Source organism: Podarcis pityusensis (genome assembly GCF_964106645.2).
Source record: "Podarcis pityusensis genome assembly, chromosome: 1".
Taxonomy (NCBI): Eukaryota; Metazoa; Chordata; class Lepidosauria; order Squamata; family Lacertidae; genus Podarcis; species Podarcis pityusensis.
In genome coordinates this window covers 107,943,996-107,961,590 of record NC_138028.1, presented here as the reverse complement: position 1 = coordinate 107,961,590, position 17,595 = coordinate 107,943,996, and the positions used below count along the sequence as shown (strand labels likewise).

The window sequence follows — 17,595 nt, the reverse complement described above, 5'->3', positions numbered from 1 at the left end:
CACCCTGCCTCTCCAGGTTCATGATGCTAGCCTTCCAGCATGTCATCAGCGCATGCATTAGGGAGCTCAAGAGAGAGAGATTCTATGTTTAACTTACTATGTTGAGGAAATTGATTCCTTTGCAGACATAGAAAACAACAGGAGGATGATACCCTGTCTGTGAATAGATGCAAGTTAGAAGTTTGTGAGTATTAAAGCTATCCTCCAGGATACTGTGGTCAATGGTACCAAAAGGCATGACAGATCAAGGACAAGCAAGATTACACTACTGCGCTCCAGGCCAGTGTCATTTACCAGGGCAACCAAGGCAGTTTTAGTTGAAGCCAGACTTAAATGGGTCCAGATAATCTTGTTTCCTCTAAGCACACCTGAAACTTGGCCATTGCCATTCCTCGTGGCTTTCTTCCACACTACGGAACTTAGGGGGTCTCCTGATAGCCTACCATCTAGGCATTAAACTAGATGCAGACCTGCTTTGCTTCCTGGACTTTTTTTTTTCTTTCTTCCATCCTGCACTTTCATATTATGCCCTTGAAGGAACCACATGTGCAATGCACATACCACATTACAGTACATTGCACTTAATCCAATTTTAGTTGCATATTCAAACTAATTGCAAAAAACACAACAGATCAGAGACATGTTGCCTCTCTGATATGGTTAGGCTACAAGGTAAGACACACTTTAAAAACTGAAAACCAATGGGAGTTCCTGATAAATGTGGGTAGGATGAGATCTGTGGATGAAGGGTGGTATACAAATTCTAAGAACAACAACAACATAGGAGTCGGCAAGGCATTGAGTTTAAGATTTTATCTGAAATAATAATCTGAATTTTTGAACTTCCTATTCTGTTTCTCCATAGCTGGTTTTTAAAATTGCTGTGCAAAGAACTCATACCCTGAAAAGTTAACTTGCTCTTTGAGGAGCCAAGGGCAACATTGTAGAAGTTGAGGTTAAAATTTTGGAGATGTGTTGTTTCCTCCCCACTTTTATTGTAAACGAAACAGACCACGTTGCTGCAAAACGGTAACTTCCATGTTGCAAAGCCTGTCAACCTAACCATCAGCATGTTTACTTATAAATAACTGTGTTCACTGCAGCTTCCTCAAAAGGGCACAATGACACTTGATGCTGGTGGCAGCACAGAAGTAGAGCGTCCGCTTTGCTAATTCCTGCCATCTCCAAGATAGGGCTAGAAAAGTCTCCTGTCTGAAACCCTGGAGAACTGCTGCCAGTCAGTGTAAAAGCTGAACTAGTGGCCTGAATCAGTGTAAGGCAGCTTCCCATTTTATTTATTCTGTCCTTTCTCTCTCATTCTCTCATGCACACACACACCACTTAATATTTTTTTCATCCAGCTGAACTTTTTCCTTGTCCCAAACAGCAGCTGAGAAAAAAACTGACTGGAGGGAGGGAATTGAAGGGTTCTGCACCACTCACAAGGACTTTCCCACTTGAACTCATTCCATACTTTGCTTTACAGGGTGTTTGGCAGGAACCCACATTTTAAGACCTGGGTGTGCTGCCATCGCATAGTTCTGCTCTAAGGTTCCTAAGGGATTGCAGCTGTTAAAAAGTACCACCATGCCAAATTTCAACAGGTGATGGTGGTGAGGTCTTTGCAGCTTTACAGAGAGTCTTGCACAAAATGAAATTTGACACTGGGTTAGATGCGGAACCAGTAAGAAAAATGTGTTGTTGAAACATTTATTAGAACTGGAAGAGGGCCAATGGGAAATCCTAATCCTGTCAATATTAAATAAGTTCCATCAATTTCAAAGGTATAGTTACTATCACTGAAATTAATGATAATGCAAAGCAGTTTACTTTGATAGTTTTCTGTATATTGTTATTTAAAAATGCATAGCATTCCCATATTGCTGGTGTACTAAGGAAACAACACTGATACCCTCTACTGGTCAGTTTGCATATAACTTAACTGAAGAAGCATTTTGTAGTTCCCACTTTCCAAACACCTACTCAAGCCAAGTCTCTACCATCCAGGGAAAATACTTTTAAGGTAATTTAAATTTTAGGTTAAAAAGAACAGATAACTAACCTAACTTGCAATTGTTATTATGTCTTGCGTAGAAAGGTGAAATGGCATTACCAATATTATCACACACAAACAAGACCTCATTATAACTAGTACTGTGACATTTAATGTTCCTATATTTTGCATCCGTGTGCAAAATTCAATTGATCAGTCAGTAGTGGATTAGTACTGATTGCAAGCATGGAAAAAAAGGAGTTATGCTGAAATAATTAGCACAGCGTACAAAAAGGAGATTTTGCATTTCTGACAGAAGCACCAATAGCTAAAAGATTCCTCGAGAGGAAAGGAGCCAAGCGCATCTGAATAACCTTCCAAGTAGTTTAAGTATTTCCATTAAGTGCCGTTTTAACTTTACACACGGAAACTTAAGCAGGGAGGTTCCAATTGCTTCCGACCGCCTTTTCCCAACTGGGTGGGACGCGAGGCGTTCGACAGGAGCGTCCCTTGATGACGGAAACCTGTGCCAGTTGAATTTCTGCCTACACTTAAAGACGCAAAAGCTCTGTCGGGATCACAAGACCCCAAAGGCAACATTGGATAAATCCTGCTGTGCATTGGAGGGCTTTTCTTCGTGACCAGCCCCTTCCGCCAACTGAGGAGGGGGAGAGAGAGAAGTCCCGCCACCCAGTTCCCCTTGCAGAAGTTTGCTGGACCTGCTGCTCTCCTCCCTCCCGCTTCCGAAGCCGGAGCACGAGCCAGGGCTCGCCCACGCCCACCCCACCCCCGGCTACCCCGCCAGCGGCAGGGAGTGGGTGGCGTCGTCGTCGTCGAGCCCCGAGTGGGCCGGGCTCGGACGGAGCTTGCTTCGCTGCGCCATGGGCGCCCCCTCGAGCGCGCGCTCCTGCCTCCTGAGCGGCCTCCTCCTGGCCGCCGCGCTGCCTTTCCAAGGAGCAGCAGCAGACGGTAAGGAGCGGGCTCCTCCTCCCTCTCTTCTCCCCGCTAGTCCCGGCCGGGCGCGCCAAGTGAATGCGGGGCTGGCAGCGGGGCGAGGGGGTTCCTCTTCTTCGCGGCCTCCGGGTTGCGCTTCCCCGGCTCGCCCGCGCGCCCTCCTCTCCTGCCTGCAGGGCCGTTGCCCAGGGAAGCTCTCCCCGCGCGGGCTCGTGGCGAGAAACGTGGATGTCCCTCACGCGCAGGGCTCGCAGCGCGACCTCGCTGGGAGAGTGTGGCGCAGTGGGTAAAGCGGCAAGGACTTGGTGGGGAAACCTGGCATCAGATTCGGAACTCGCCCATAGACCTCCTTAGGTTTCCCTGAAGCACTTTTTCCATATCATTTAGCTGCGGGGGGGGGGGGGGAGTTATTGGGAGACCAGTATGGTGGCCCTAAGCTCATCGGGGCTACAAATAAATAAGGTAAACAAACGCTGTTTAGTTAGAAGAATTTGAATAAATAAAATGCTTATTCCCAATTATGCAGTCTCTCTCAAGTGAACATTTGTAGGGTTGTCGCCTGAATCTGAGGCAGGGCAACATGTGACCCACTTTCACATTTGGTTTTTACTTCATGTTGGTAATGCACATTACAAATGGCAATTTACAAAGCAATTTGCTTAGGGTTACCCTAGTTAGCCTTCCTACCATGGGCAAAGCCAAGAGAGGGCAGCAATAGAAACACTTACCAAACTGAAGTTCTCCCCCCCCCCCAAGAAAAGCTTGCCTCCAAAACAGAACCCTGCCCCCCATGTCCTCTTTGGGGGGGCACCCTTTAAAAAAAATTCAAAGGAAATGTCAACAATTTTTTGTGTGATCTAAAAAACAACGTTTTGGGGGCCCCTATCAAAAATCCTGGCTAGGCCTATGCTTTCTACTAAATTAAAACCATCAGAAAAATGCAGAAAAGATCTCCTTTTGAGCAGTCTCAGCTGGAGTCCAACATAGCAGCAACTGCTTTGCTGCAGCTGCACCTGGTGTGAGCTAGAGGAACCAGTGGCCTGGCAGCTTACTGGCTTAAACTATGGCTTATTGTGATTGTGCAAAATTGAAAGCTCCTAGAGAGGAACTCCTCTCTGCCCCCCCCCCCTTTTTGCACCTGCACCGCACTGAGCTATGTCTAGGTTGGACTTAGCATGTCTTCCAAACCTGGGCTCCTAGCTCACCTCACTTACCAGGAGCTGCAGCCAGAATTTGGCTCATATTTTATTAGGTGTAAAGGGATTTCCCAATGGAGAACCATTACTTTCCTGAAGGCTTGGGAACTAGGGTTTCTCATTAAAAAACATCAAGGTATAAAGTATGTATAGCAGATAAAATGTCAAGTTATAATACAAGAGATGAAGTTGTTGGATCAAAATCTCTCATACACTACACAATTTCTGCCCTTGGCAGCATGATTTCTACTGGATCCTGAAGGATGTAAACTGGACCAAAGGTCCCACAGTCTAGGCCAGGGGTCGGCAAAGTTTTGTGGCTTGGGCCGGTTCACGGTCCTGCAGACGCCACGGTGGGCTGGAGTGCGTACGCATGCACAAACGCTGTTTCCAGCACTCCTTCCGGCACAGAGGCATACGCAACTTCCCATTGGCTGCAGGAGCTTCCTGCAGCCAATGGGAAGGCGGCCAGCGTCACGGAAGGCGGTCCCCACTCTGCTCCGCGCCAGTTTAGCGTGGCGCACAGGAGCTAACCGAGTGAGCGGCGGGGGTCCATAGGCCGGATAAATGACCCCCATGGGCTGCTTGTGGCCCATGGGCCTTAGGTTGCCAACCCCTGGTCTAGGCAATGGTTTCTGCCTTTGTGGGGTATAGCCCCCTGTAAAAAGAGGGGAGGATGTCCAGCCATCAAATGTATTAAAATATATTTGTAAGTGTGCTCTAGTTTTAAGTTTTGCATTACATTTTAGTATGAGCATGAACTGGAGAACCTGTAATTTAATATAATACATTTTAATTCAGAAAACTGTTTCAAAACGTATTTTAGAGACCTGTTCTCTTTAGGACAGATTCCCCCAACAACTCTGTATTGTTGGTTGGTCAGGATGAGGGAGGGATTGTATTTGGTTCATCTGTCCAGAGCTGAATGAAGGGGGGGTGGAAGAGGGAAGAGGTTTTGCTAGGATGAGATAATACATACCAAGATATATCATGTGACCCACAAGCTTTTAAGGCTTCATCATCACAGGAAACAAATCGGACAATGGGCAAATTAATTTCCTGTTTTCTTCATAAAGAGATTAAAAAGACTTGCATTACTCTGGGCAGTTGTTTGTTTGAAGTCCATTTGGCTAGTGCACAGATGTTGAGAAAACATGAGTCAAAGTAAACAAAACCTCCAGTCTCATGGCCTGAAAAGAAACACTTTCTTTTTCTGTTTCTCCCTATTTTGGTTGTTGAGAGCTATTTCAAGAATCATATAGACATTAATTCCTATATCCACTGCTAAAATTATTTGTATGTGTAGGTGCGAGGGTGTGTGTGATCCTGGTTACATTGTGAGGCTATCTATATGCGTAGATATACTGTGACTCTTTTCAGGATCAGAGCTTAATTGTTGAAATGCTTAGCAACAAGGGAAAATTCATTGACCACAGGGGTGGGCCAAAAAAAAGGTAGGCCACAGGATTAGATGCAGTAGATCTGTCAGTGTTTTCAACTGTTATTTTCTGAAGTGAGGTGTTAAGACTCCTTGGCTTGTAGCAACTGGGATGCAGATTGGTCAGCTAAGGCTGCTAGCCTTACTTACCCAGGAAGCAATTTGATAGGACTTGCTTCTGAGCACACATGGTTGGGATTAAACTCTGAAGTCTGTTGCCCAAATACTGCAGCGGGTAATTGACTCTACCTTCTGAGAAGACAACACTTTGTCCCTGGCTCTGCACCACTCTATTCCAGCAAGAAGAAAAAAAAAAGTTCCAGGAAAAAGAAAAAAAAGCTAGCAGATTCTGCAAGATCCTCATCCCTGTATTAGGGCATTTTTTTTTGTTTAGCATTTTGAAGTGGGAAGACCATGGCTAAAAGGAGAACAATGCATCCACTGGCAGCTGCACCCATCTAATATATGTGTAGCCTTGCTAAGCAGTGGAGAGAGTCACTCTAATTTGAAAAAAAGAAGTGTGTCGAATACAAGTGCTTATTATTATATGTGGACAGTTATTTGAAATAATAGTTAATTTTTTCAAACTTAAAGAATGGATTTCTCACTCCCCAGCACTGTAATGTATACCTTCCATTTGTTTTGTCTTTTTCGGTATCCTTTAGGGATTAACAAAAAACAGCTGGAGCATAGGGCTGGAGAACGTAGATCTCTTGCATTATGCTGACTCCCTCAAGTTTTGCAGCAGAAGCAGCAGGCTATCATATTCCATGTACGTTCTGGACTTTCTCTGCTTGGAAGAGCTTTATGAAATTGAGCTTAGATGTATAGGGAAGAGCTGAAAAGTCCCAGATTCAGGCCTTGGCATCTCCAGAAGCAGCTGGTCAAGAGTCTTGTCTAAAACCTTGGAGAGCTGCTGCCAGTAGTCTTCCTGTGTTTCTTTGAAACTTTATGAACCAGAGACTTTTGTACCATCAAAACTGTTCAACCAACAGCTATTGTTTTTCTGACCCTTGGGTAGTTTCCCTTATCTCATGTGTGTTGCTCCATCCATCTTCCTAGGGTCTTGTACAGGGACCACATAACCCAGTCTCAGCCCACCTACCTTCACACATTACTACGCATCCAATGGAAAGGAGAGTTTATCACTATATTTTAGCACATTGCAGAAAGCCAGCCTCCGCAGTCTTTAGGAAGCAGGGTGAGTGCTGGCATAAAGGAAGCATTTCTTGTCGTGGCAAGGAACGTTTAAGAAAAAACAAGCCCAAGACAAAAGCTACAAAGTTTAATTTCCAGAATACATACTGCATTTTTAACATTTTAACATGGTTACATGAAATCAAAGGAGTGTTGGCGGTTTGGCTGCATCTTGCCATATGTAACTGGACATGTTATTTTTAAAATCGTTGTGGTATTACCAGTTCTTTCTTTTCAAAATGAAAGTATATAAAGTATGCCATCTGTTTGTTGCCCTAGACATATGGTACCCATATTTGTTTTTCCCCCCCGGAAGGGGTGAAGTAGATTCTTTGGTCAGTGAGTATTTCTGTAACTATAAACAATGTTTTATAGTTGAAAACAGGGCTTTGGTGTTAGCCTACACTTTAAATGAATATCTGTCATAACTTCTGTTAGATGGCTGTCTGTTTTCTTGATTGTAGGCAAAACACAAAGATTTTAAACTGCTGCTTCTGTCGTCAATTATTTTGATGGAGAGAGAGAGCTCTGTAGAGCTTACAGTATTAACTCCTTTTTTTGGCCATGTTATCCAATTTTTCGTACAGGTAGGCCCATTATAATTAATAGGTTTAAGTCTATTGATTTCTATGGGTCTACTCTAAATATGACTTAGTTGTATATCACCCACATATATAAAGTTATAGACAGAGGTTTTTAGTGGAGATTAATGGAAACTTGATTCAACCATGGGTTTTGTACTCTTCTCATCCTATGGAAATCACTGGAAAATCCAGCCTAGGGTGGATTATATCCATAAAGCGACCACAGCTTATATCCATAAAGTTGTGAAAGACTTCTTCCACACACGGTGTTTTGGTTTCAGCAAGCCAGTGGTAACCCACATATATGAGATGTGCAGGCTGCCAGTAGTTAGGAACGATAGTAAGAAATGTTACATTGGATCTGTTGCATTCTTACTTGCTTTGCCATCTATAAAACAGAAATAAGGTGAACAGTGCATATAGTTATGGGTCTATACGTTGCTAGTCTGTTGTATAGAAAAAGTTGTTCAGATCAAGACTAATTGACACTAATTGTTCTCTTGCAGAGCTGAACTGATTTTAGGATCCTCCCCCCCTCTTTTTGTACTTCTTTCCCCTTGCAAAATGTTCCAAAAGCAAATTTTATTTGTGCCCTTGGAAGAGAAGGAAAAACACACAAACACAAAATGTACTTAGTTCCTTTTAAACTGTTCTTTGTGGTTTTGAACACGGACAAGCAATTTTTCATCTTAAACAGAGCTGAAAGTGCCTCTGCAGTACAAACCCGCTAATGTTTTTTGCAAGGCAACAGTTTCTGTAAATCTTCTTCTTCGCCAAACCTTTTTAGGCATTACAAATATAGGCCATCACAAAGCATCCATATATAAAATTTTAAAATATATACAAATATACAGCCATGTAAAACATGTAATAATAAGGATTTTCATTGGAGTTTCTTCCCACTAAATAGTGCCATTCACCACTCTTAAGAGAAACAAAAACTCAGCCACCTTTGCAGTTACTTCCAGGTTAATGTCAGATGGATAAAATCTGATATTTTCATTGTGCCGTGATGTAAATAACAAGTTCTGTTTCCAGCAGGCATATCTGACTTCACACCAAGCAAGTAGTTATAATAACTAAAGCAAAGAAGAAAAACCTTTACTGCTGATTGGCATTCTTTCTCTCTTTCTTTTTAAAGAAAAGCACATATATTGAGTCATTTTTATTTCATTATCCCTGACCATTGGGACCAGAGGGGATTCTGAGCTAACATCTGGAAAGCCATGGGTTTTTCATACCTGGCTTTAAAATATCCCACCCTATTTCACAAACACTCAGTGCGGTAGTAAAATAATTAGGGCTGTTGCTATTTTCATATATATATATATATATATAAAGTTGTTTTATCATGGATTTAGTGGGTTGATTAAATCAGCATATACTTTCCATCTCCCTCCCCCCCCCAAAAAAAACCCAGTTGGGGAAGATGCCACCGCCACTATGGGACCTCAATCCTTATTGAGCTTTTTTTTAGGGTTCCCACCCACTTTGGTGTTTTCACCTAAATATGTAAATTTCATACTTTGGCAAACCTGAAGTTTTCCCCAACCCTGCTGATACTTCTGCCTTGTTCAAAGATGTCCCTGTTGTAAGTGCATATGCAAAGGCTTTCACAGCCTGAGCATGAGATATAGAGGAAATTCATCAAATGCTGCTTGACTTTTCCTGTCTTTCCTTATACTTCTAGTACAAGGAGGAGGACGCCAGTTTAGCTCTGATCAACTTACTGCGATTTTTTTTATGCCGGTTAATTAGCAGTGGCCTTTGCAATATAGGTGGTGCTATAGCTGTCCAGGAAAACACTTTGGATGAGACAAGACTTAGAGGAGAGAGCCTTGAATTTATAAGAAGGCTGTTCCAAGTAATCTAGAGCCTAACTAAAGATGATGATGGAGATCCACAGCTAGATATCTTGCTTCTAAGCTTCTTAGCAAATAGAAGCTTCTACCAGAAGTGATCACTGCATGATCACTGCAGATGGTGACAGCAGTCATGAAATTAAAAGACGCCTACTTCTTGGGAGAAAAACAATGACAAACCTAGACAGCATCTTAAAAAGCAGAGACATCACCTTGCAAACAAAGGCCCATATAGTTAAAGCTATGGCTTTCCCAGTAGTGATGTATGGAAGTGAGAGCTGGACCATAAAGAAGGCTGATAGCCGAAGAATTGATGCTTTTGAATTATGGTGCTGGAGGAGACTCTTGCGAGTCCCATGGACTGCAAGAAGATCAAACCTCTCCATTCTGAAGGAAATCAGCCCTGAGTGCTCACTGGAAGGACAGATCCTGATGCTGAGGCTCTAATACTTTGGCCACCTCATGAGAAGACCCCCTGGAAAAGACCCTGAAGTTGGGAAAGATGGAGGGCACAAGGAGAAGGGGACGACAGAGGACGAGATGGTTGGACAGTGTTCTCGAAGCTACCAGCATTGACCAAACTGCGGGAGGCAGTGGAAGACAGGAGTGCCTGGCGTGCTCTGGTCCATGGAGTCACGAAGAGTCAGACACGACTAAACAACAACCAGAAGTGGGGGATTTGGGTAGGAACTGTGGTGCTAAGAGAGGGTAGGTTAAATTTCCCCCCAGTACCATTTTACCTATGAAAAACTCTCTTTGCTTCCATGAGCTGCAACACTCCCCCCCCCCCCCCCCATTGCAAGTATCCTCTAAAGAGGCAAATAGCCAGCGGGGGTTGATTTTTCCTTAGAAAAAAGTGCTGGGGAAAATAATGGAAATGTCCAGATCCAACTCAGGGTCCCTCCCAGTTGTTGTTCGCTAACTTTTAAAGTTAACAAGTGATCTAGTTTGGCCCTCAATCATAAAAAGTGCACAGGTCTGATCACAAATCCCACTGACTTTGCACTGGATTTAGTTGTGGCTCACGTATGCTGGGTTACAACCATTGCATGGTGTTACTTTTCTACAAACATCTGGAGCACTGCTTGTATTATTTTTTTTAAAAAAAAGTTTAGTGAAGTGCCCAGGACACCATGTTGTTGGGAGCAGCTTCAGAAATAGAACTGTTATAGCAGAAATGGCAGTGTGTAGTAGTTCTACTGTATGGCACAGCACAGATGAAATGGGGGTGGGAAGTGTAGGCTGGAAGATAAGGCTCTAAGATTAGTTTTCTGCCATCTATAGCCCAGGTGTCATCCTTCCTGCATTATTGCACTCAGTGGTTTGCTAAACTGCTTGAGTTGTCCCCAACACAGTTGTCTCCAATTATGAATCCTGGTGCACATTAAGATCTTCCTTGCAACTCCTGTTCCATGTGCTCTCATCATCTGAATGGTGGCTGGTCACTAGAGATCCAGCCTATTCCACACTAGCACCCAAACCCTGGAACTCCCTCTCTGGGGAGATTCCCCTTGTCCCTTCCTGGTTAACTATCAGGTGTTTTGCAAAGGTGGTATTTTCTGATAGGGCCTCTGGGATCTTCTGGTGTCTTGTCTTTTTACTGCCATGAATAGTTTTCCTGCTCTAAAGCTGCTTTTGAATACGGAGTTTGTCTAAACAATTTTGTTACAGTTTTAAGTACAGTGGTACCTCGGGTTAAGTACTTAATTCGTTCCAGAGGTCCGTACTTAACCTGAAACTTTTCTTAACCTGAAGCACCACTTTAGCTAATGGGGCCTCCTGCTGCTGCTGCTGCTGCTGCGCCGCCGGAGCACGATTTCTGTTCTCATCCTGAAGTGAAGTTCTTAACCTGAAGCACTATTTCTGGGTTAGCGGAGTCTGTAACCTGAAGTGTATGTAACCTGAGGTACCACTGTGTGAATTTTTTTAATCAAAAGGCAGGATGCAAATATACAGGAAACTAATTGTGACCGTTGTCTTCCCTAGTTGTATGTCCCTCTGCTGCTTGGCTTTCTTTTGGAAGGAGCTGCTATGCTTTACTTGAAGGAACGTTGGAGACTCTCGATGATACCAGGGAGGTCTGCAAGGGAAATGGTAATACAACTAATCCCTCTCCAGTCCCTTTTTGAGTCACTAATGAGATACGTAGGCTGTGGCTATGCTTGAGGGCTGCGTTGTTCTAGGTACATTATTTTTTGTAATTATTTTATCTGTGACAATAAGATATAATAATTGTAGATCAAGGGAGACTAGCCTAAGGCCCTTCAGATGCTGTTGGGAGTGTTCAAAGCATCTCACACATTTTATCCTCCCAACAGCTGTGTGAAGGGTTATTGGGCTGTGGTTTTATATTTTGATTTTATTCTGTGAACCACCCTGAGACCTGAAGGTATAGGGTGGTACATAAATTCAATAAATAAATAAAATAAGGCAGGGATGGGAAACCTGTGGCCCAGCAGTATAACCAGTAGTCAGGGATGCTCGGGGTTATAATGCAGCAACCTCTAGAGGCCCATAGTTAGTCGGCCATCGGAGATAGAATGTTACTCTGATCAGAGCAGCAGCTTTTCATGCAGTACAGTGTTATCAGTATTTCATCCTGTTTGATGCTTCAATGGCTGCTCTGATTTAATTTGCCCAGTCCGGAGTTTCTGGTAATCTACCACGTCCAGACTCCCGCAAATTTACTTCAACAGGCTTTTAATTGTGCTCTTGACCATATCCGGAGGGGAAAGGAGGGGAGCAGTTTGCTATTTCATTATTAGCCCAGTCTTTTTAAAGCTTTTTTTTTTTTTTACATTCTGGGAATGCTTTCCACTTGGGATTGTGTGCCACACATGCTCCTGTATGTCGCAGCAGACACTCTGGCATATTTGGGGCCACAGACACAATTAACTTGGGTGGTTGGGCTTGTTTGTCTTTCATGAAACGGGGGGGGGGGGTACACAAAACCTAATAGTACTTGAGCATAAGAAAAGGTCACATATGAGCACTATTTCTGTTCAGTCTGTTTTAGACTAAGATCTGACAAAGTGCTGGGATTTGATTTTTGGTGTTTGTTTGTTTCCCACCCACCCCTTCAAATGTAGCATCTGGAGCTGACATTATAAGCATAAATAACAAAGAGGAGAATAGCTTTATTCGGAGCACGTTCTGCACCCATTGGCATGGTCCGGAATACATATCATTGGGCATGTTTTTTGATACAGATGGTAAGTGAACTGAAATCTCAAAAGAAATCTGACCTTGGTTTAATTTTGATGGTATAATCAAGCACAGGGGTCGGCAAGGTTTATCTTGCCTGGGCCAGATTGGTGTACGTGCGTGAGCATACACACGTGTCCGTGATTTCCAGCATCTGCACAGACACAATTTCTGGTGCTGCAGAAGCGAGTCCCCATGCTGCACTGCACCGGTTTAACGCAGCACGCAGGTGGCTCAGTTCAGGGGCAGCTCATGGGCCGGTCAAACGACCTCCGTGGGCTCCTTCCAGCCCATGGGCCTTAGCTTGCTGACCCCTGATCAAGCAACTAAAGAACAATCCTAAGTAAGTTCCAGTGATCTCAATAGAGCTTCCCTCTGAGGTGGCAGAGGACACTTTGTGGTGGTGGAGGGTTTGTGCTTGTGTTTGTTTTATTGCAAGATGTTGTTACTATTAGACCATGTTCAGATGTTACCAGTCAACCACGTATTACCTTTAGCAGTACGAAGTCGATATGAGACTTGCTCTTCCCCCTCCTCCTGCAGGACAAGGACTGTAGCAGATTTTCATTTCACTTTCCAGAAGGCCTGGCACGTTTGTTACCCATGAAACTAAGATCATAGCATAAAACAAACTCTGGTTAATTATAAAAGTTATCTTCATAACTCCTGCTTTTGAAGCTAACTTTAGAAACTGACTAGAGTTTGTTTTAAACCAGGATCTTTGCTTCTGCAAAGTGAAATTAAACTTCCACCCACACAGGAGGTGCACACAAGGCAGAGACTTCTTCCTACACACACAAACCAGCCTTAATGTTATAGGACTTTAAAACTTGAATTTTATTTTGTTGCAGAGAACGTTTTCAAATGGTACGATCAATCCAAAGTGAATTTTACAAACTGGATAGAGGAGGAAAGTAATGAGGAGCTAATAAACACCTGTGCTGTTATGCAGACATCATCAGGCCGATGGAAAAAAGCAGCCTGTGAGCACCTTCCACTGACTGAAGTCCTTTGTGAAACCTCCAGTATGTAATACCCACACTATTTGTTATACTATAAATGGTTTCTTAGTGCTAGATTTCAGAGTTCAGAGATTTGCAGGGAATTGTCTTGGGCGCAATTAGCACTGCTACGGGTAATAATTTTACTTTAAGAGCATCTTCTAAACATCTTCCCTTTAGTCTTAAGAGATCAGCTACACAAAATTTTGCAAGATTGCTCAAGGAGGGTTAACTTTTGGGAAACTGTTTTTGTGAATACCCCTATAAAAAGCATACCAGTACTAGCATTGCTTTTGACTAGTTATGGAAGATTATTGGAAAGGCGATGGTGTTGGTTTGGTTCCTGCTTCTAGCTTTTATCACATTGGAACCGAAGGACAAGACTTCATTTCTTAACATCACAGAAGTCTTAATTAACTGGAGCAGTCATTTCTGCACAATAAAGGATTCTGCTCATTTTCTGTCCCTTCCACATGAACATGAAGATCTGGTGTTTCAGCACCTTATACAGAAATGAGCTTCTCATATGCATACAGTGCACAACATTCTTTAATGCAAGTGAATAGGAAAGGTTACTGGGATTGGGGCCTGAAGAGCATAGAATGCTGTGTTCGAGATTCAGGATGTTAGAAATGTCAGTTATTACAGTGAAAGCAAATTGCTGCTTTTAAGATAAACACATATTAACACCTTTCATTTTCTTTTGCATGTATGTTTGCAGTTCCTTATGAAAAGAAGTATTTACCGGGTGAGTTATCTTTTGGTCCCGGTCCCCCCCAAAAAAAATTCAGTACTTGAGCTTTGAAAAGAGAGCATTTTCTCTTGGTTATTCAGAGCTATTGCGCTTTGTAATTGAATAAGGAAACTACAGCATTCACACTTACCCTGTGATCTGTGTACATATTCAAGTGGTTAAAGTTAATGTCATGGTTGTTATTTGTTATTATTATATCAGTATTTCAGGCCCATTTACATTGGTACCTCAGGTTAAGTACTTAATTCGTTCCAGAGGTCTGTACTTAACCTGAAACTGTTCTTAACCTGAAGCACCACTTTAGCTAATGGGGCCTCCTGCTGCTGCCGCGTCGCCGGAGCCCGATTTCTGTTCTCATCCTGAAGCAAAGTTCTTAACCTGAAGCACTATTTCTGGGTTAGCGGAGTCTGTAACCTGAAGCGTATGAAACCTGAGGTACCACTGTAATTTGGTTACAAGCAAGTAGCAAATGACACCCAGAGTTCTGCATTGTTACCCAGTAGTTTTACCCTGATTTGGTGTCACATAAGCTTTTTTAGAAAGGAGATTGTGTATAGACATGCTTGTCACTAGTGGATACTACTCTGTAGAACATCAGCAGCTTTGGGAATAAAGTGCCATATAGAACAAGACTACGTGAAAGCAAAGAGGTGACAAAGTTTGTCTTGTGGGTATGCTATGATAAATTAACATTCATATAGTATCTGATGTTGTGTATAATGAAAAATGTGAGACTGTTGTCCACCGAGCTACCTTTGTGTTCCATGGTAACTTGTAGAAAAGGAGCTATTTTCTAAATAGTTGCAAACTGGTAATTAGATCCAAGCAAAGAGGCAATCACTACTATTAGTGTGCCAAGTGTGATAGCAGATAAACATTTAGCTGTAGTGTAGAAAGAATGTACATAATTTGACTACATCCCATTGACGGAATCCCTGTATCGTTTCAGATGAAACCGCTTGGACAACTACCTTAGTCATAACTTCAACAGTAATTGTGGCAGTGTCTGCAGCATTTCTCTGGTACCTATATCAAAGGAGGGTTTCTTCTGGAACAGGATGTACTGCATACAGTTCTACCACTCAAGTGCCAAGCAGTGATGAAGTGGTTCTTGTAGAAGAAGAAAATGAATATACTGCCTAAACTGTATTTATTTATAACATAATTACAGAAAGAACAACAGTGGCTCCCAAGAAATATACCTCAAGGAAAAGACAGTCTGACATTATTCCACATGAAGATGAACGACCTTCAATGGTAAATTAAATTGCTCTTACGCACAGGAAGTAAATTTCCATCCATGCAACTGTTGTACCATTTTCACAAACTGCACTTTTATTCTATTGTGTTTTTCACTATGCAAAAAGGCCTTGGCACAAATTGAACTACCAGTTTGGTTGCGGGAGAGGTTAAGGCTGGCTAGAGGAGAAACAGCAGCAGATACAGTCCAGCCAAATTTAAGCACTTCCACAGTTGCTTAATATCTGCAACTGCAACTGCCGGCCTTCACAGTGTTTAGCTTTGGCTAGGTAATATAATGGAGGAAAGGACAGCTGTACATAGAAACCTGCCATTCGTCCAGAAGTAAGTGGTCTCCTACATCCAGAGATTCACCTCTATCACTCTCACCTTAAGCTATTGTGCTAAACTTTGAAGATTATGTTGTGCCTGAAGAACTTTTAAAAGCCCACACCTGAAGCCCTTATTTACATTAACAAATGGCATCGAGAAACAAATGACAAACCACAATTATACATTTTTCAATTGTTTCTGAAATCAGAATTCCAGTTGTAGATTGGAACCATCTGCAGAAAAGGTAGGTTTTGTTATTATAAGTTTCACCATAATACTAGGGGTGGTCCTGTTATCAAGTCTAAGATGTTATTTCACATAGCCTCCACAAAAGTTTCTTGGAGCATGTAGTAACGCCATCCTTCATACCTTTAATCATGAGGCCATGCCAAGTGTTTTTTAAAAATTGGTCTTGCAAGCTGAAATGTTGCATACTATAGCTATCTGACAAAACTCCATACCCGAATGCCAACTCCTCCTATATTAACACAGTGGTGGGGAAAATCATGCATGTGTACATGTCTCTATATTTTCATGTGTATAATTCTGATATAAATAAATCTCTAGTTATATGAATTCTTTTTGAGAATGACAGATGGAAGGCAGAACCCTCTTACACCATTTGTTTTAACACTATCAATTTGCCATTGGTCCCAAAGGAATCCTTCAAAATACTAGCAAAGAAACCCAAACAAAAATTTGATTTTAAATTACTCCAGTATGAAATAAACATGTATTTTCTTGGTGCCATATTCCAAAAAGTGTTATTGGGGTTGTTGTTGGTAAACAAAACCTGACATTAATTAGGAGAATTTCACTGTGCTATCAGGAAGCCCTGGAGAAACAAAACAAAGATGCCTAGCAGGAATATGGTGCTTATAGTAAATAAAAGAGAATTTGTTTTTTCAAAAGAGCATTGCAAATAATAAATCAGTATTGCAGGTTTGAGTACTATAAGCATTTTAATTCAAGTGCTGAAGTAAAACCACCATGGAGAAGCATTAATCCCTAGAGGGGGAAATCTATGGGGTCCAACATGCTCCACTGCATTCTGTAACGGTTATTTTTGGAGAGAGGGTACCTGCAGAAATATAGTCATGCTTTCTTTTGCAAAATCAAACAATGCATTCTAGTGTTAAAGTGTATACCCATATAAACAAAATTATACAGGCAAAATGCTGTTACTCCTCTCGACCCTATTTTGAGATGTTGGTGAGGATAACCCAAAGTGGCTTAGGAGTTTGAGACACCATTTCTCATTCATTTGAATAGAGGCATATGGGATCATCTGTGGCTAGTAAATGTAACTTTAAAAAGGAAATGGAGGGAGAGGAATAACATACTGCAGGACAACTGAACCCATTATCATTCAGAAGTATATGGCTCATGAAATATTCCTAATCTGCAAAAACCAGTTTGCAAATACATCAAATAGCTGCTGGGGTCCACAGCAATCAAACGGAGAGGGGGGGGGACTAAAGGTGATTAGGCCTTCCTAGCATTATACACATTAAGTAGTTCAATAAAGCAGTTTATAGTAAAACAATAACAAAGTACTGAAAGATGTGTGTTTGAGAGAGTAAGCACCATCAATTCCTGAAATGATTGAGCAGGGGACAATACTATGCAGGAAGTTTACCATATGTTAAATTGCAACTAGTAGCTCAACTGAACTAGCACTTAAACCCAGAGAGATGTGCAATCTGTTTAAGTGCACAATTACACTTAATAAGCTATCAATCATTTGAATACTTTACCATAGACATCACATCCTAACTGATCTAACACTAGTAAGTCTTCAAATAACTGCATGCCAGTCACCGGAAAAAGCAATCCAATT

General features: G+C 42.2%; 1 protein-coding gene across 2 annotated transcripts; it reads left to right on the top strand.

Annotated features, from left to right (window-relative positions):
• Positions 1-2,533: 2,533 nt before the first annotated feature.
• CD302 (CD302 molecule) lies at positions 2,534-16,331 on the top strand. 2 transcript variants are annotated; one of them, XM_081009004.1, is made up of 7 exons: positions 3,146-3,229; positions 5,976-6,114; positions 11,211-11,318; positions 12,314-12,436; positions 13,280-13,453; positions 14,151-14,177; positions 15,133-16,331. In XM_081009004.1, exons 1-7 carry the CDS (start codon positions 3,176-3,178, stop codon positions 15,324-15,326), a joined length of 819 nt encoding a protein of 272 aa, XP_080865130.1. In that variant the 5' UTR covers positions 3,146-3,175; the 3' UTR covers positions 15,327-16,331. The 2 variants fall into 2 exon arrangements, with proteins under 2 accessions (XP_080865131.1, XP_080865130.1); XM_081009005.1 differs by lacking the exons at positions 3,146-3,229; positions 5,976-6,114 and adding an exon at positions 2,534-2,962.
• Positions 16,332-17,595: the final 1,264 nt, after the last annotated feature.